This window comes from Mchenga conophoros, linkage group LG12, assembly GCF_057382185.1.
Source record: "Mchenga conophoros isolate Kocher_MC1m ecotype Shallow Benthic linkage group LG12, M_conophoros_male_GT1.1, whole genome shotgun sequence".
Taxonomy (NCBI): Eukaryota; Metazoa; Chordata; class Actinopteri; order Cichliformes; family Cichlidae; genus Mchenga; species Mchenga conophoros.
This window is the reverse complement of record NC_140537.1, coordinates 19018012-19037665: the sequence shown is the minus strand read 5'-3', so window position 1 is coordinate 19037665 and position 19654 is coordinate 19018012. Positions and strand designations below refer to the sequence as shown.

The window sequence follows — 19654 nt, the reverse complement described above, 5'->3', positions numbered from 1 at the left end:
CAGGTGGCGGGTTGGTGTTTGTTCCTTTCTGCCCCATCACGACTTCTGCGACAAACCAAGCGTTCTTGAACTGGACTCGTAGTCGGTGTATACTTGGAAAAAGTGCTTCAGCTTGCTCAATGAATAGGGAACACATGTATTTGTGTATTATTGATGTATTAGTGCAAAGTCGGGCGGCTCTACTGGCTCAGAGCTGAATGGGTGGAGGAGCGCTTTAGGCTAGACTATGATGAGAAAAATCGAATTTTGTTGAGGATTAAGCTTTGCTATGACAAAGCTGGCGTCTCACGGGAGCTTTAGAGCAGTATTATTATTACTTTCACTATGAGACAAGAACGGTTGTGTTTGAAAGCAGGAACTAAAGACTGTACCAGTATGCCCCTCAGAATAAGTCAGATTAAAAAATACAAGGAGAAATTTTGCATAAATAACACACAAACGTGGGTGTTCTCTGTCTGCTGTGATGCTTTGATTGTCCGTCGGGGAAAACTGGGGCCCGGATGCTCGGTCGTGGCTTTCTGTAGGCAGCGTGATGTGTATGGCTCTATTCAAAATGGTTGCTGTTTGAATAGGCTGGGGGAGTTTGAGCGAGGGGATGCAAATAGTTGATATGAAAAAAGAGAGGGGTGGGGGGTGATCGGTGAAAAGGCCCTGTGTTTGCTTTGAGTCACTCATTAAGTCTGCTTGCAGTTGTGTGCATGAGTGTGTGCCGCTTTGGCTTTAAATATCAGCAAATGCTAACTTGATTTACAATGAACACTAATAAAATCTTCTGACTATAGATAACTTCATTTTGCTCTGGATTCTGGGCCATGACTGTCTTTGATTATGTCAGGTTTTTTCTGCAGTAAATATAGAAATCTTTGTGGGAATGCATAGTGTTAAAGCATTTATCTGGTTTATCCATTCATGTTTAGACAGCCTGTTTCATCTGATTTTTCATCCCATATAAACACATTAAAGCTGTCGAGGGAAGCGCGATTTATGACTCGAAAGCTCAACTGGCATTGTTTTGACCTTAAACGAAGGCAGAGTTCAGCGGTAGGCGTGGCGTAGCTGCAAGCTCGATCCCATCAGAAGATGTGTGTCATTTTTATTCTGCCGACTGTATTTGCAAAAGCAAATGGCTTCAAGCTAAGAATATTAAACCGTTACCATAGCTTGTCTTATTTTTCTTGGTTGTTTGTTTCAGTCTGGGTCATAAAGTAAGCCTCAGTACATGGCAGTGACCTCAATCCCATTCCCAGAACAAGCTCCCACCTCACTTTCTGCCCTTTTCCTGCCACAGGGTGGCTTTTCTTGAGCGCTGGGTTCCCATAAAGTCAGAGGGTTTATGGGAAGCTTGGTAAAAGGCTCCTCAGACGGGTCGGTGTGTAACACTTGGCTCTCTGTGGTGAAACACCTTGTGTATTTGGCTCTGAACAGGTTTCAGCAGAGATTTCCTGTTGCTGGCTTTCTGGTCTTTCATCACCCGACACACTTTTGACTGAGCTGGGTGATGAAAGTGTTTTAGGAAGGAAACAACTCCCTTCTCATGAGAGTCTAGTAGAAAACTTTTCAAAGTTTTGAGAGGTGGGAGATTGAATCATGTAACTATATCCAGATTGTGATATTGAGTGAACTCTTTTTATTTGTAATTTGCAATAGGTGCTTGAGAGTTTCAAGATCATGGACTACAGTCTTCTGCTGGGCGTGCACGTCCTGGACCACAGAGAGGGGGGCGAGCAGGGTCAGGCAGGGGGTGATGGGAGGAGACCCGTGGCTCAGAGGGTGCTTTACTCCACCGCCATGGAGTCCATTCAAGGAGACGGCAAGGCTGCTGAAGCCCTCACCACTGATGACACGTGAGTTTATTCAGCCTGGGGGGGCGAAGCACACACATGCATACACACATGCACACACACATGCACACACACATGCACACGCACACCTCCTCTGTTTGTCTCCTGATGTCCACTTTTTCCCTCGCAGACGTTACACAACCTTCCACAGAACGCTCGAACACACAGTCGGGCTCTCGCATAACCATAGCTACAAAAATACAAACACTGGTCTGCATATTTACAGCAACACACACACACAAATGTAAATACTGCAGGAGCCTCTTTTACAAACACTCGTAAAAAGTGCAGAGGCACGTTTGAACGTTCATTTGAACTACAGCTGCTTTCTAAATGCTGCCATGTTTTGGTTTCTGTCTTCTTTTTCAGGATGGGCGGCATCCCAGCCCGGACACACAAAGATGAAAAGCTGCTCATCTACCTGGGCATCATAGATATTCTACAGTCATACAGGTACTGATGCTAATGAAACTGAAAAACACTGGATTTTTACTGCCTTTCCTTCTTACTTTGTCTAGAAAATAGATTAATATGTTGACTTCTTGTGCCACGAAGTCTTATGAGATCCAACAGCCTTTTGGGTCATCAGCTTTTCCTACTCGTGGTGCTTTAAAAGCATCGCATAAACCTTTGTGAGCCTTGTCGGCATCAGACTCTTGACAGCGAAGGCGAAGTCAGATCAGGTCAGATATGATGAAAAGGCAGAGTTTGTGTACTTTTGCTCTCTTAAAAGCTAAATGTTGCTTAACTTAAAGGCAGAACTTTAAGTTGAGCAAAGCTTTGCGCTGCACCCAGAGGGAAAAGTGAAACCTTTTAGGTTTGATCGGGCATAAAGGGGAATTTGTTGTATAACCTTCGTAACAAGGCCTCTTTTTGTTGTGTTTCTCCTGCAGGTTCATTAAAAAGTTGGAGCACTCATGGAAAGCCCTGGTGTACGATGGTGTAAGTTGATAGCCTGCTCAAATCTGATGGAGCAGCTTTTATGAATGAGCCTTTTATTTTGTTACGTCCTCTTTAAAATTACCCGTGGCTGTCTGATAAAAACCTGACTTTTTTTTTTTTTTTTTTTTTCTTTCCTCCCTTTCTGATTTGTCCTCAGGACTCCGTCTCAGTCCACCGGCCCGGGTTTTACGCCAGCCGCTTCCTGAAGTTCATGAGCACACGGGTCTTCAGGAAGACTCAGCGTAAGTCAGCTGACTGATCATGGTCATGTGAAACTAAAGGAGGAAACAAAATGTGGAAAGCTGGAAATCCTGCTCTGGTAACAGGAATGAAACTGTAGGCAGTTTATCTTATGAATTACTGGGTATTTTGATGTCACTGAAATGGCACTGGGTCTTTTAGAGTTGGCTATTGGATAAGCTTTTGAAGCACATGATCCGTAAACTCCGAGATAGGAAAATAGTTTTTTAATAGTTTTATCCGTAGCATCTATTCTCAGTGTCCTGGGTGTGGCTGTAGGTGAAACCAGGAAGCTGTTTTGGAACATCAAATATAGAAACAAATGTTACCATGTCGGACCCCCTCTGTGGAAATACATATGGCTGAGGCACTGATTTGAGGATTTAGCTGCGCTGTTAACCATTGCCAAGTCCCGACAGAGGGAGATGACAGGAAAGGATTTTATTTCACGCCCTGCTCAGGAGGCAGAATAAGAAGTGGCTTAGGGGACATTTGTGTCAGCGTCATTGTGCATTTTAACAGTTTAATAGCTTCTAATTTTGGAAGCAGGGCATTGAAGTTTTCCTCTGTGTGAACACTGATTTGATTTATCTCCCCCTAATTATTGCAGTTTTTGTCTCCCTCGCCTCCAAGTCCCTGAATATCAGATTGTGGTCCTTTACCTGACTCATGTGCTCCTTTTTTTTAAATTTTGGCTCCACAGCAATTCGATTCTCCCCTTCAAAGAGGACCCGCACTTCCATCCCTGCTCTGAAGTCGTGCTCACAGGAGATCCTTTCATCGCAAGCGGATGAGAGGAACGAGGAGGACAGGAGGGACCGGCTGGTAGGAGCGCGCAGCCTCGCCAGCCTGGATGGACAAGGTACACAAAACAAGAGTTTGACAGATCAGCATCTGTGCCAAGGAAGTGGGGGTGGGATTGGTAGATCATAAAAAGCACTTGACATTTTACCTTAATCCTCGCCACGTCTGCCTCTTCAAGCTTCGTTTTGCGGCTTATTAGAGCTTTTTAGAAACACTCGAGGCCACTAAAGAGCTGCTTCCACTCAGCCATAAAAATGTTGTCCTCTCAGCACTTCCCAAGAGGAGGAAGCAGTCAGTGGTTGATGTATTGTTTGGCTTTGATGGAAATAAACAGAGGTTACCTTCCTATTAACATTACATCAGTTACAGTATTTGTGTGTACAAACTGTGTATAAACCATCCTTAGATTGAGCTCCCCCTACATTCTTACGTGATAAAGCAGCTACATCTGTGTGATCTTTGTGTTTGATAAGGCGAGTTATTTAGCCAACAGCACACCGGAAGAATTGTGGGTGTGGAGCAGAAAGATAAGTCACGGGGGTCATTTGTCCTCTCCTCTAATCGAGCCCTGCCCCAGCTGTATCTCCAGCTGTGATGCAACAAACTATAAATCCGTTTGGGTTGTTAAACTTTCCTTCGCTCTTATGGTCACTGAAGGGGTCTCGGGAAGGGCAGGAAATCGGTTTTCACTCTAAAGGGAGTGGCTCGTATGTCAGTTTAACCGGAAGCATCTAAACAAAGTGTGTCGCACATGCTGCTGCTTTGATCTGAAGTGGGCTGGACCAGCGAAAATCCCATTTCTGTCAGTGTAAAGAATTTTATCTACATATTTAATCCATTTCCATCTCAATATGAGAAAAAAAGTGTGTGTTTAACAGTATGTCTCTGTTTTTGGTTTGTTTTTTTCATGATAAAGAAATTCGGCTGTAGTTAATGAAAGAAATCTGTCACTACGACTCTTTGGCCTTTAATGGTAAAAACAAAATGTGTAAAAGTACAGAATTGTAGTAGCTCATTTCCCCAGACTGCCCTGTAATGTTTAATTCACAGAAATGTCTATAGGAACTTGAATGTCATTCAGTCATTTATCTATTACTTCATTACTTTGGTGTCATATGAATGGCTGTGGGAGGGGATCTTTATCAGTAGGACATCTGTAAAATGTATGAAAATACAGGTAAAAGTCCAAAATTTATGCTCTGCTTCACAATCTCCAAAGATGTCTCGTGGGCTGGATCAGAGTCTTCGCCTTTTCGATTCTGGCCCCTAGGCCTTATGTTTGACACCCTAATCTAATCAGTTGCATTAAACTCTCATTCGCTGCCTTGTGTCGATGATTAGGTTTTGAAGTCTGCAAAGACACGGCAGAATTACAGGAAAAACATACTCACTTTTCCTAGGATACATCCAGTGTCAGCTTTAGATTTTATTCAGCTCAGCTTCCAGGAAATGCTTCCTTTTAAGGGGGAACTCTGATTTTACAGCGTTTGGTGTTCCCACACTTATCTGGAGCCGAAGTACTCAGCCTAAAGTTGTAAAATGTGTGGGATCGCCCAACCGTAGAGGTCAAAATGCGCTTACCTGGATTGTGGAGTTTGAAAGTCTGAAGGCACAGGAGTGTTTATTGTTTTACTGTTTTATGGTGCGCTCTAACATCAGGCTGTTGTGGCAGATGGCCGCCCTCGCCCTCGCTCTTCCTGTCGCCAAGTGTTTGCTCATAGTTAGATTGCTGAATCGTTAGGTTTTTCTCTGTGATTTTGTGGGGCCTTTCCCGTCACTAGGAAGCATCTTTAGATGACTGTTTGTATTTATTGGCACCATGTAAGTTAAAACTGAGCGCACCTGAGATAGGAAACCGTCACATGTTTAAAATTTAGTTTTCTTTTTTCCTCCTCAGCCGTGTTCGGTTCATATCTGCGCCCCGACATTGTCCCAGCCAACCCATCCTTCTACGAGGGCTCCTCCATGGGAACTATCTCCACCTCCTCCATCTTTGTAAACGTGGAAAACCAAACAGAGGACAGGTACAGTGTCTCCTGTGTTGACGTTTCCTTGTTTTCCTACACTCACATGATCCTGAAATGTTAAGCTGATCACCTTAAACCATGACGCAAGGCCACGAAGAAAAGAAGGAAGTCACGCCTGACATGTACACTCACGCACATGCTCGGGCACTCCCGCCTTATTGTTACCTGTGCGTCTACGTCACACGGTCTTATTGGTGACGTGCGTCATGGAGCATGTTACTCACTTAGTTTGCCTGCATGCATCCAAGTACACGTGCACGCTTCATAGACAACATATGAATCAGGATGCGTGGTGTTGTAGTGGATGCCAGGAAAACTTTTATTTGATTGGACTCTTGTGGCAGGAATGACTTTGGATGGCTCAAGCGTCCCTTAATGAAATGCTTTAATGGCACAGCATTGACTAATAGTTGAAACCCTGATTTTTAACACAATCAGAGTGTTACATTAACAGGTTTCATTGTGACTTTTACCAATGTGGAGAGAGAAAGTGTGTTAAAGCTTTATTTCCTGTCCTGCTAAAAGCCTCTAAGCCCTGCATCCCCTGCCCTTTGCATTTTTTTCTTCCCTTCCACCTTTCAGTGCTCCTCCTGTCCAACAGTGTCGAGTTCAGCTTGCTTTCTGAGGCTGCATTGTGTGACTTGCCCGGTCTTGTCCCTTCATCAGTCACCTGCTGCTGCCCTGACATTGTTCTGTCAACTGTTTTTATAAATATTTAAACAGCAGCTTTGACACACTCTTACTCTGTGCCATTATGCTGCACAAATACGGTGACAAAAGAGGACAAGCGGCGCTGTGGAGACTGTATATCAGCCAACAATAATCCCTGTCTGACAGCCGCTCTGCCTTTTATTTTAGTAACACACTTTTGAAGTGTCACATCTATCTATCTATCTATCTATCTATCTATCTATCTATCTATCTATCTATCTATCTATCTATAAAAAAAAAAATAAAATATTATATATATATATATATATATATATATATATATATATATATATATATATATATATATATATTTATTTATTTATTAATAAAGCTGCTGTAGCTTATCCGTATGTCTCACATCCATCTGTTATCTCTACAACTATAGCAACATGCTGCTCTTGTTCTAATTGGATTACATCTCTTTGAACCCCTAACATAGTGTGTCATATGTTAGAAAAGGGCAAAAACACATTCCTGAATTTATCAGGAAGTCTGCTGATGTGCATATAAGGGAAAACGATCTTTTGTTGCCCCCTAGTGGTGAACCAGAGACTGCAACTAAAGGCAGGATGAATTTTGCAGTACGAATGTGCGAGCTGCGTTCAAATCCATTTATCTGACTCCTGTATGGATTCAGTCTAATAGCACTCTATTTCAGCATTACGCTTTTGATCCATTTTTAATAAGTCCCTCCCCCCATTCCTCCTCGTCCAATTCAACTACTGCAAGGAATTTCCAAGATCTGTGGGCTGCGCGTTAGCTGGATCTCATTCGTTGAATGCGTACATGCATGAAAAAGAACATATTTTCTGTCAGAGTGCAATATGCTACAGTATTTATTAGAAAGGATAGAAAATTGGAATTTCTGTGGATGTAAGTTCCCTCCAGTGGAAACCAAAATGAAGGAGTTAACTTTTTAGGTCTGTAATTTCCTGGAAGAAATCTCTTTTAAAGCTCACTTGTATCTCTTACTCCACATTGAGAAATCTGTAGGACTCTCTCTCCCAGCAATTCCTCTCAATTTCAACCTCCCGTTTGGCGTTTCTGAGACAATGAGCCTCTACGTCCCGACACCAGACAGGTTTCTTTGTCTCTTTACGTCAGAGTCCGCAATAAATCTGCGGTTCGTTTGTTAAGGGGTTTTTTCCAATCCCTTTTCCAGCACTGTTTATACAGCTGCCCTGCTCTAACCGGGGCTTTGACGCAGATGATAAGCTCTCAGGTCCGTCTACAAGTTAACGTGCGACCGTGTTTTTCAGGGATGACGTCGCATCCAGCTCCACCTTCACCCTGGAGGACAGTGCCATCTGCCTTACGTCGGAGCAGAGCACCATGGACGTGGACATGGATCGAGATGACGGATCGGTTCTTGACGTCTACCTGGTGGGTTCATTTATTTCAGGTTATTCTTGTTTAAATATTGACTAGGCTTCAGCTGGATATACTGACTTATTCTCTTTGTTTCACAGTGAAAGGAGCAGCTTTACAAACATTCATTTTCTCCTGCCAAGCATAAGACAATCGCCACACCCCCACTGGACAGGCCATGCTGGCGTTTGACTCACTTTCAGTGCTGCTAGATCCATGTTACCACTTGTCTTTGCCAACACATCAAAAAAAGTACTGAGATTTCCACTGGTTGTTGGACGAAAAGTCAAAGTGAAGGAGATCTGCGAGGAACCATGCAACATACCGTGTCACGTGCTGTACATCAGACTGAGCTTTGGGAACATGCGTCAATGCCGCGGCACCATTAGGTTTTATATGTGTGTACTGTTTTCAAGGCCTACAAAACAACTTCAGCATATTTGAGGAGACGGTAGATGCAAACCATTCATGTGTTTAGATGTTTGGTTTGGGTTTTTTTTCTTTCCCTGCTGTTCAGAAAGACATGAAGGACACTTTTACGATTCGCGACTGCTTTAGTTGCTGTTAAAATGAGAAATGTTTACACTGAATTTATGGTGGCATCTTTGTCCCCAATGAGGAGGGACGCCGCGTTGTCAAACGAAGGACACAAGTTGGTTTTGTAGCCGCATCCAACACCTACCAGGAAAGACTCCTGTGAACAGACTAGATACTGAAGCTGCCGAGGCCAAACCCGAGGTGCGATCCGGTTTAAGCGGCCTGCATTTTTTCCTAACTGTGCCGCCCGGAGAGGAGCGTGAAGCGAGCAAAGACTGCGGCCAGGCCTCGTCTGAAGCCCGGAGCAGGAGGCACTTTTGCCATGTTATGATTTCTGTAAGACAGATTTCTCCAAGGACACTGCTTTAGGCGGGTGGGCTACCTGATAGAAGCACAGATGTGTGAACATGCACTTTTTTAAAAATCTTTATTATTCAAATGCACACTTGTTTTGTCGTTGACACTACATGTACAAAGACAATGAAGCAACACTGTAGATATTTTTTTTTCTGTTTGATGTGGAACTACTAGTTTCATGAGGTTTGCGTCATGACTGAAGATGCTTTTACTCAGGATATCCTTTGATACTGAATAAGTGTGTCCTCTTTAAGTTCAAGTTCTGAGACACTCGGTGGCGGTCCAGTACCGCTCCATCAAAATCATATCCAGCTATAAGTGTTTGAACTCCACGATCACGTCAGTTGAGACCATAATTTATTATGTAAATCCCAATATTTTACCATTTGCTGAAAATATACTTTCATCGCTGAATGTATAGACAATGCGTATTTATATAAAGAAGAGACTCCTATAAATAAAAAATTTAAACTCTGTGTCTGCCTGTGAATGCTCAAAACATTTCATGTCATGCGTTTGCAGGTCATAGCTGTGGATGTTTAGGAAGTGGCGGTCTTTAGTGAGAGTATGGGTAGAAACCCTAGGCATGCAAACACGGTGGTAACACGTAAACTCCACGTAGAAACGGCCGTGACCTGATTCTGTTCCAACGCTGATTATTGCGGCTTTCCACAGATACCAGTTTCATTGTCACGCCAGTGTGAGGAAAAGAATACGATCGGTTCTGCTGTATATTAACTTTAATTTACAGAACATTGCAAAACATTTACTGTCAAATAAAATTTCTCATATACAGTTTAAAAATATACAAACTATTTAAAATACAGACAAAACTGAAATCACTAAATGCATTCTGCTCATGTAGCTACAACACTGTGCAAAACGTCTGCAGCCACGCCTCATTTCGTGACATTTGCCTCCAGATTTTCTTGTAATTTTTTAAAGTGGTTTTCAGAAATGGCTCTCTGGGCTCTTCCAAAGATTTTCTTTAGACATTGGCTGCTTTTATAAAAAAAAAAATTAAAAAAAATACAATTTTAATTTATTTTAAATACAGTTTCAGTCCATTCCTTGTACCCGACCATTTTCAGAGGTATGGTTTTAGTTTAAGCCTTTTAACACTCATATGAAAAAGGCACCAAACCAAAGTTAAATGCTCCTCATCGCCCAAGCTATATTTCTTCTGACTGTTTCTGTCAATAAATTCAAGTGTTTAAGAGTCACAAGTGATAATTTATTTGACATCTAGAGTTTTCTCTGTACAATACACCGTGTCCACTGTGCTCTCTGAAAGCTACTTTATAACAATATTAAAGATTTCAAAGCTTTAGGCCATCAAACTGCAAAGAGTCGTCACGAGAGGGAGGGAAGAAGTGAAAGTGTTCCCACCTCATCAGTGCTTTTGCTGTAAATATCAGTTTAGGTTTTTTTGTTTGTTTAATTGACCTTTAGTGAAGTTTAGCAGTACCAAAAAAGGAGAAAAAAGCAGCTGTAATATTACCAATTAGAGCAAGACCCCCCCCCCCCCAAAAAAAAAGTCAGGAAATGGATAATCAATAGAAATGCACGAAATAATTTACCCAAAAAAAAAAAAATCACCTCATGAAATTCTTGTGGTTACATACAAAAGCGCCCATGACCAGCATGATCTAGCTAAGATCATAAACAACTACTTTTGTTTTAAAGCTCGAGGGGCATCTGAATAATTACAGATTCTGTAGATCTTACCTCGTTCACTTCAATAAAATCAATCCAATCTCAAAAAAGAAAAAAAATCATGAACTTAGTTAAACTTAAAAGGTCAAAGATGGTATGCATGGTAATTAAATTAACCCAATAAAACAAAAATATACAAATATAATTAATTATAATTATAGAAGATGTAGCTGCCAGTCAAGTTGTGCTTGGGGTCCTGGTTACCTCGTTGAATTCAGAAAAGGATGGGCTTCCCAGCGGTTTTCTCCTGGACGTAGGAGCTGAAGCGTTTGAGGAACTTGGGATACTCTCTCTTGGCCACAGGTCTGAGGATTGATGCTGGAAACCAGCCTCCGGGGTTCACTGCAGTCACACAGAGAAATATAATCAGGAAACAGTGTGTTCCCGCTGACTTATGATAAAACTATTAATAATAAACCTGCACAGGCAGCTGTGTGGGATGCCCTCTGGCGGGACGTGGTGATTTAATATTTATGTTTTTAAATGAACTCCCTCGACTCGCACGGCATCTCTGACAATAAACTGGCTTATTCATCCTGCAGCGCTGCTTTATGTAATAACCTGCTTGTCTGCAGGGGCAGAAGTTGCAGTCTGGACTACAATTTCAAAGTAATACCCCAGGCTGGGTCATCCTCGTGTCAAAACTCCAAAATTCATTTAACAAAAACAAAAAAGGGCCAAAACAAAGAATGGCATGTCAGTCATTCAAACGAATGAATAACCAATTCTATATTTTCTTTGATGGTCTAACAAACGCTTCCATTAGACTGAATAACCAAACATTCAGACATTCAAAGTGTGCTTTTCTCATCTGTCGTGTACAAAATCTAGTGATACATGTGAGGACTGTAAGACTAAATAGAGGCTTTGTTCTGCTGTCTGCTGAGATCAAATCCAGATGCTCTTAAGAGGCACTTACCATTGGCAACATAGCTGACCCTGCACGAGATGTTGTCTCTGCTGATCTCTTTGTCGCCCTCTGGTGGACTAACCAGCGTTTGGCAGATCATTGCAACATTAAGTTTGGCACGAACACACCGGTTTGTTAGCTGAAAGTGAAAAATACATGAATAAATAAATAGGAGTAAAAACAAATTAAATCCCCCAAAACAGACACATATCTCACTGTAACTGATATGACTGACAGACTTTGGTTAACATTGTTCTCCCATTTACTCAATAAGGCCTTGTTTGACAAGATGATGTTTGATACTAACATGAACTAGATGCACTGTTACAGCACTTGGAGGTGTGAAGAGAAAAATATGCATAAGCAGTATGTTTACCCAGCTTTCTTTGTCAGGCATAATGTATTAAACCTCAAATGTAAGAGTTGTTCTTATACCAGGAGCAGTGCTTATGTCTGTTTTCAGTCATCCAGGTCATGGCACGCTTAAGCACTCGAGCTGAAGGCAACTGGACGTGTTTTTACTTTCATTAAGATTTTTCACATCTCATCAGAGAGTCTTCTTCAGTCATAAAGGCCCAAATATTTAACCTCTACTGGGATTGGCCAGAGTCGCCTCTATTTTTTGAGGCGACTGAGGTCCTTCAACATCTGCCGGACAATGCTTGGGATTTTCTACAAGTCTGTTGTGGCCAGTGCGATCCTCTATGCTGTTGTATGCTTGGGGAGTAAATTGAGGGTTGCTGATGGTAAGAGACTCAATAAACTGATCCGCAAGGCCAGTAATGTTGTGGGGATGGAGCTGGACTCTCTTGAGGTGGTGTTGGAGAGGTGAATGTTGTCCAAGATAAAGGCAATGTTGGATAATTCCTCCCACCCACTCCATGACATGCTGGTCAGTCACAGAAGAAGTTCAGCAAGAGACTAAGATTACCAAAAAGCACCACTGAACGACACAGGAAATCATTCCTGCCTGTGGCCATCTCCCTGTACAACTCATCCACTTAGCACACTGTATACTGCAATAGCTACACCCCTTTTGCACATTCCCTTCTTTCTTATTCAGATATTTATCAATAAGTAACTTATATGTATGTATATATTGTGGTATTTCTTACTTTTTGTAATGTCTGTCTTTGTTACTGTTTGTACTGGAGCACTGTAACCAAAATAATTTCTCCTAAGGATCAATAAAGTGTTCTGATTCTGTTCTGATTGTCACCTTGGGGGTGGTCCTGAGAGTTTTTGACTCACCCTGTCATCATGTCAAAAGGAAAGATGTTTCACCTTCACAAACCTAAAAAGAAGTAAAGCTGCCTTTAACTCAAGTGCTTAGCACTGGGACTCTGCTGTAACCCGAAGTAATTGTCTTGTGTATGACTTTATGAGCCTCTCACATGATTGTGCTCGGGATCATTGTCCTGTCGCGTGACCCAAGCTTTAGCTGCCAGTGTCAGATTTGACTCTATAATACTTCATGAGTTCATGAAAGGTGCTCAGGTTCCTGTGACTCCGAAACATCATTCCTCCACCACTGTGTCTGACAGTTGGTTTGATGTGCTAATGCTGATATGCTGTAGTTTTAAAACTACTTCAGCCTGAAATATACATGTAAAAAAACTTATTATTATGATTATACGACTATTATTACTATTTTTGTTAGGCTGTGAGATGGGTTAATGATTAGCCGTACTGTTGATTTTCATGCATTTTTTGTACAGTGTCAGATTTTTTCACCAAAACAATTACTAATTGGGAAAAAAAAGAAAGAGAAGACTTTAAGTTGGACACACACACACACACACACACACACACACACACAATTATCCAACATCAGTAGCGGCACTAACTTATCAGTTCAGTGACAAGACACCCCTGCAGAAAACAGAAGAGTAGCGCCATCTGGTGGACAAATCTAAACATTTTAAATTGAAGCGAATTTCAATAGCTTTCAATGGGGCATTTTTTGGCCTTAGATCAAATGTGGATGTGCATAGCCTAACCATTTTAAGCTAATTTAAGGAGTTGAGACAACTATTCTAAAATTTAAAAAATATATCTTTTGGCAAATATCAGCTATATTCATTCAGCACAGCAGAAAATAGAAAATAAAAGAAATAAAAGAAATAACAGAAAATAAAAAACTGAATGGCACAAAATGTCCTGAACATCATCTATTAATTAAATGAACACAGCACAACAGTCTAGCGCTAAAAACACAAGGGAAGCCTCTGAGGGTTAATCTTACAGGTACATCATCATGCTCCACAGAGATGTTGCAGACGATCCATGTGTCGGGTTCACTTTCATTTCTCGGTGGAATCATCCTGATGACTGACAGGAAGAGCACATCTCTCTGAGCGACAGGCCACACTGTCTAAAACAAAGGAGACACGTGATCAATTCAATCAATCAAAAACAGGCTGTGCAATATAACTGATGAAATGTGCATTGTGTTTCACTGTGCAGTGTGCACTCAGTATACCTTGTGCGTCTGGTAGACAATGACGGCATTATCAGAGAGCTTTTCCACAACGTGGAAATTTTCAACGGTGGCTGTGGGAGGGAGAGTTCACATCAGGTCATGTCAATAACACAAGGAAAGTCAAATAGTAATAATATGTTGGACTAAAACACAGATCTTACTCTCCCAGTCCAATCGGACTGCAGTGTCCCAGAAGTAGTGGCAGACCTCATGTCCAGTTACCCCCTTCACAGCATGTGTCGCTTTGAGGGGATCCAGGACGATGCCGTTCTCCTCCACTTCCCTCCTGTATACCTGTTACACAGCACCACAGACAGAATATTATAAACACACTAACAACTTCACCCGTTACTAAAAACTAAGATGATTTTTCTCAGGCTTTTAAAAGTTTTAAATCACCGTGTATTTCAGCGGCGTATTTTTTCACTGTAGCACAAATAAGTTACTACTGCAGTACATTTTAAAATGTGAATGAGATTTAAATATTCACAGCAAACAACAGAAATAATTCATGTTTTCTGTCCTCACCTTCATCGCCCCTTCTTCTGCTACCAGTTGCCAGTTGGCACCTCCACCCTCCTCCTGGATGGAGTAAGCCATGTGATTCTGCACAGTTTCCTCCACCTAAGAGTCAGATATTATAGCATTACAGTATTTATATGCCTGAGCGATCATCACACCTTCTACTAGAGATGGCACGATACCACTTTTTTATGTCCGATACCGATACCGATATCATAAATTTGGATATCTGCCGATACCGATATGAATCCGATATAGTGTTTTTTAATCAACAAAACTGTTTTTTAAAATATCTTGCTGCATTTTGCAAGTCTGCAAGTTCATACTCAAGTTTAAAACAACAACTACACTAAAGCTATTCTGTTATACCTGTATACAAAAAAAATATTTCATAGTTCAGCAATACTGATCAATCTAATAAACTTAGACCTACACCATCCTCCCTATTCTGGTATTTTAAAGAGTACTTAGCATAAATATTAAGCAACCTAACTAATAGGGTTCCAACTCCCAGCAACAACAAAAATAAATAAATAAAAAATAGGGAACCACCCCTCACACTCCACCTCATGATGCTTAATCAACGTAATCAACCTTAATTTGATGCAGTGTGAAAAAAAATGCACAGAAATCAATTATTTTTCAAGAAATATTAAATAGATTCAACATCTTTCTTCAACAAAATTGCAGACTGCACAGATGGTACCTTCCCAAAGGAAAATGTACTATAGCTTACTAGGGTATATATATTAGACTTAATAGTCACTATATACAGTAATTGACTTCTATTCATTTTACATCAAATTAAAACTTTGGGTGTCAGATAATTATTTATTAAAAGCTAGACATTTTAAATGAGAATAAGAAAGAAAAGTATGTCTTTGTGCCCCCTTTTCCCAGTTAATGCCCTATCGGCCCCCCTGGCTAAACTTTGCTAGATCCGCCCCTGCACAGTTACCAGCAGCTACGTAGAAAAAGATCCTGGAGTAGAAAGTAATATTAAATAAATTCTAACAACAGCTTATCAAGCTTAAACGTGCTGCTGTTGTTCAGCCGCTGGTTTGCTCTTTCTGGCGCAAAGTGGACCAAAAACAAACAAGAGAGACTCATGACAGAAAAGCCGATCAGCTGATCATTAGCAGTTTCACGATTGAAGTAGCAGCCGGAGAGCGAGAGGCAGTCGCTCGTTAAGCTTAACGTGGGAATGCTTTACAAACATTCAGAGATGGACTTACACACTTGCTTTACTTCTCTCGGGGATAACTTTGTCGGAGATGAAATGCCGGGTTGTTAGCGAAGCTCCAAATGCTATCCAGACCACCGACAGGTCCCGCATGCCACAGCTGCTCTATCACGTGATGCATACTGCTCCGACGTTCTGAGGCGAGTTACGGCGTGTTGCAAGTTTTGTGAGGTGCTTTCGTGATATTTAATGGATCGGATTACATTTTTTATTTTTCTCCGATATCCGATCCAGTAATTTAGGTCAGTATCGGACCGATACCGATACGTAATATCGGATTGGTCCATCTCTACCTTCTACCTGTGTATTTAGTTTTTTTAAACAGAGGTGTTGATAAAAATAAGAGAAGCCATGAATCCTAGAAATGTCTTAAGCAAATTTACTATCCAACTAAATAAATATTACACACTTGATATTGCTTGGGTGTGTTCAAAACCTCAACAACGCGTCACGGTCCCTGATTTCTCCCAGAATTTTGACTTCCTGTATAGTCAGGTGGTGCTATATACTGAGCGCAACCTGACTCTGATCCTCGGAGCACAGGAAACGTTTGTGAAATCCTGCAGGGAGTGGTTTAGCAGGCGTTTATGTGACGTTCCCAAACACAGCACTTGAGGGCTGAATCAGTGAATGTTATCTGAAGCAGATGACTGATTAGCTCGATCGAGGACGAGGAAGGAGAGTGGATATAGAGCTGTACATCGGAGAAAGATTTTAAAAAGAAGAAGGAATAAACTACAAAAACTGAAAAAGACTCCACAGCAGGAGAGCAGAAGACACATAACAACCCCAAAAAAGTAGCATTTCATATGAATCTGTACTTTAATATTGCAGTGAGCACAAAATGATGTGATTAAGATTAAGGTCAGGTATGTCAGCGTCATCAGCACCAAGAAGACCTTGATTTGTACAGGGATGATAAGACAAAGATAAGAGCAGCAACTTGTTACCTTAAATTTTAACAAAGGTGGACAGGAGGAGGGTGAATAGCACAGAGCAAACAAACATAAATATGGTTCGCACCTTGTTGGCAAATCTGTGTGTGCCGATGCTGGAATATTCATGACCGGAGGAAGCTGAAGGCAGTTGAACTTTCCAGACCGTCCTTGACTGGCTCTGAGGGAACGAGCAGATGAGTTAAGATGAGAAGATCAAGGAGACAGAAATGGGTTTATGGAGGCCATGAATGAGAACATTGAGACAGCAGTGAGGAGGGTGACAGATGGGTTCAAGGTGGTGTTGCTGGGCTCTGAGACCCTTCTCGTGATGGACAGACTGATATATGAGTTTAGAGAAGAGTCTCTGCAGACTATGAGTTCATTTAAGTTCAGTTTTATTTGTCATATGCAAGTTAGCACAGGGTCAACATTGCAATGAAATGTATGTGACGAGCAGAAGACAGTCACTCAGCAGTATAGTACAGTAAAAAAAAGAAAAACATTGTAAAAGAGAAAAATATTTATAAAATAAAGTAAATATTTTGCTCTGACTATGATGTTCACATACAACAATGTGTTCTATAATGAGAGTAGGGAGCAGGTGGAAGAGAGCCTGGGGAGGTGGAGGTATCCTCTGGAGTGAAGAGACATGAAAGACAGTAGAAGAAAGACCTAATATGTGTGTGTGAATGAGAGGGAGACAGGTGTAACAGTGAAGATGCAAGGAGGAGGCAGCCTAATTTTGACCTAAAATGAACAGTAATTAATATAATATTATAGCTTGAGTGTTTAATCATAAGAAAGTTTTGCACAGGCCTCTATGCAGTCCCCCAAGAGCTACATTTCAGTCTAAAGGCCTCAGTTAGCATGTTAAATGTTAAAGTTCACGACAGTGCAAAAACACTGAAAGAGTGTGGCTTGTTTGGAAGGGTTGCCACAAGAAAGCTTCTTGTCTCTCTCTAAACAAAAAAGGAAGAACATGGCTGCACAGCTTATCTGAACAAATCACTAATAAGACCTTTGGACAGGCAAGACCAAAGTGGGAATGTTTGTCCATGAAGAACTGCACTATGTGTGTTGAAAGCCAAACACAGCATATCAATAAAAACATCAACATAGTGGTGGTGGTGTGATGATTTGGGGTTTGTTTTACAGCCACAGGATCTGGCCACGTTACAGCCAGCCAAGAACTCCTCTCTATAACAAAGTCTTCTTCAGTCAAATATAAAAGTATTTGTCCCACAGCTACTGTAAAGCTTTACCCGCATGCAATTTGACAATTATCTGATGCAAAGCATCAAATCTACAGCAGAATGACTGGAAAAAAGAGAAGAAAAATCAAGGTGTTGCAATGGCTCAGTCAAAGTCCAGAATGAGCTGCGCATAAACAAATGCCCGCAAACCTCACTGAACTGAAGCAACGCTGTAAGGAAGCGTGGACCAAGGTTCCTCTATAATGATGTGAAAGGCTGATAAAGTCATACAGAAATCATTTTGGGACTTCAGGTTATTACTGCTAAAGGTACTTCTAGAAGCTATTGATTGGGGGATGCACTCAGTTTTCCACAGGACTTGACTTTCCTTTCCACGTGACTGTTTCTGTTCTACTTTGTATCTTTGTCCATTAATCCGTTTGGATCTTATCTCTCCTTGTCTACACGAAGAAATGCTGCCATTCCACATAACAGCTAATCAGCGAAGAAGTAAAATGGTTAGATTATATTCAATAGTTTATCCCAGTCCAATTAGTATTATTCAGATCTATGACTTAGAAGAAAGGAATTATAGCAAACTAGCTAAAGTATCTGGACTTTGTTTTTTTAATTGCTGTGTGGATAAACTAACAAATCAAGTGTGGCTACCGGTGAACTGTAATGCTAACAACAGAGTAATACTATTAAAGTCAGAGGAACCAAACACAAACACAAACAAACAGGTATAAAGGGAGGTGTCGGCATTCCAGACAACACAAAATAAATAGAATGTGTGTATAACCAGGACACAGAGACCTACTGTAACTGGATGGCTGCAGGTCTGCACAGGGATCCATCTTTGAGTCTCCTGCTTCAGCAGCTGTTTCTTCTTACTTTTCCGCGACTGCTTCGGTGAACTGTGCAACGAAGTCCCGGTACTCATTTTCTAACTTACTCTCTGAACAAGTGTGGGTAGGTGTGTCCCGCTCCTCGTGTTTGCTCTGTGACTGTTTCTATGTCTCTACCCCACACACCCGCAGTTAAACTTCACATACATAACCAAACACTGATAAGTTTGTGGTTGATTGACTCAGGTAGTCTAACTCACAGGAAATACTTCCCGGCTTACCTTTATGCACAGAGAGAGAGAGAGAGAGAACTGGTTTGTCGAGATCAGCTGAGATCAGGACATACATGAGGAGCTCTTTTAAAGGCACAGGCCAATCAGTGTCAACATGAACAGAGAGTGTTACAGGACCTCAAACTGTCCACTTGTTTCATGTTTACTGAGCAGTGACTGTAGGAGTTGAATTTCATAACATGTTTACAGTAGCCGCTTTTATCCGGATAGTTGGATCATGGAAAGGACCGGGGAACTGACTTTTCCTGTTTTTCTTGCTGCCTGGACACAGGCTACAGTCTCTTTTTCCTTTGGATGCGATCTGATTTGCATTTTCAGCAGGCGGACCAACACCGGAGCTAACTTGCATTAAAGTGTATGTAGTGTAAAGTATTCACCGCTAGATGTCAGTAGTTATTCTTTCTAATGTTGCCATGATTGTGTTTAAGGACTGATGAATAAGTAAAATACAGACTACAGCTGAAAGTTAAAAAAATAACTACCTTTTATAAAAAGAAGAAAAAAAGAATATTTTCGAAATCTGTCAAAAAACAATCAAACAACCTGATTAAAATAAAAATGACTGCATTAACTGAACTTAATTCAAGCTTTTTACCCACATTTGAAGCCACTGAACGTCTCTGAGAAGTCAGAAATTAATCAAGTATCACATACAACCACTAAAATTAGTGTTGTTCAGGAA

The 19654-nt window shown here is 41.2% G+C and overlaps 2 protein-coding genes across 3 annotated transcripts in view; one reads left to right on the top strand and one right to left on the bottom strand.

Annotated features, from left to right (window-relative positions):
* The window catches only part of pip5k1bb (phosphatidylinositol-4-phosphate 5-kinase, type I, beta b), a 33149-nt gene extending 23287 nt beyond the window's left edge, over nt 1-9862 (top strand). For both annotated transcript variants that reach the window (XM_085294182.1, XM_085294183.1), the window contains exons 8-15: nt 1648-1844; nt 2211-2294; nt 2735-2783; nt 2941-3025; nt 3727-3885; nt 5725-5851; nt 7825-7948; nt 8035-9862. In XM_085294182.1, the coding sequence (XP_085150308.1) occupies nt 1648-1844; nt 2211-2294; nt 2735-2783; nt 2941-3025; nt 3727-3885; nt 5725-5851; nt 7825-7948; nt 8035-8037 (828 nt within the window). In that variant the 3' untranslated portion in view covers nt 8038-9862. The remainder of the gene's footprint in view (nt 1-1647; nt 1845-2210; nt 2295-2734; nt 2784-2940; nt 3026-3726; nt 3886-5724; nt 5852-7824; nt 7949-8034) is intronic.
* LOC146562443 (ceramide transfer protein-like) lies at nt 9817-18961 on the bottom strand. Its single transcript, XM_085294184.1, has 8 exons — nt 18652-18961; nt 16724-16816; nt 14464-14559; nt 14097-14229; nt 13936-14006; nt 13699-13827; nt 11463-11592; nt 9817-10885 (listed from the first exon to the last, which is right to left on the bottom strand). Exons 1-8 carry the CDS (start codon nt 18772-18774, stop codon nt 10758-10760), a joined length of 903 nt encoding a protein of 300 aa, XP_085150310.1. The 5' UTR covers nt 18775-18961; the 3' UTR covers nt 9817-10757.
* Nucleotides 18962-19654: the final 693 nt, after the last annotated feature.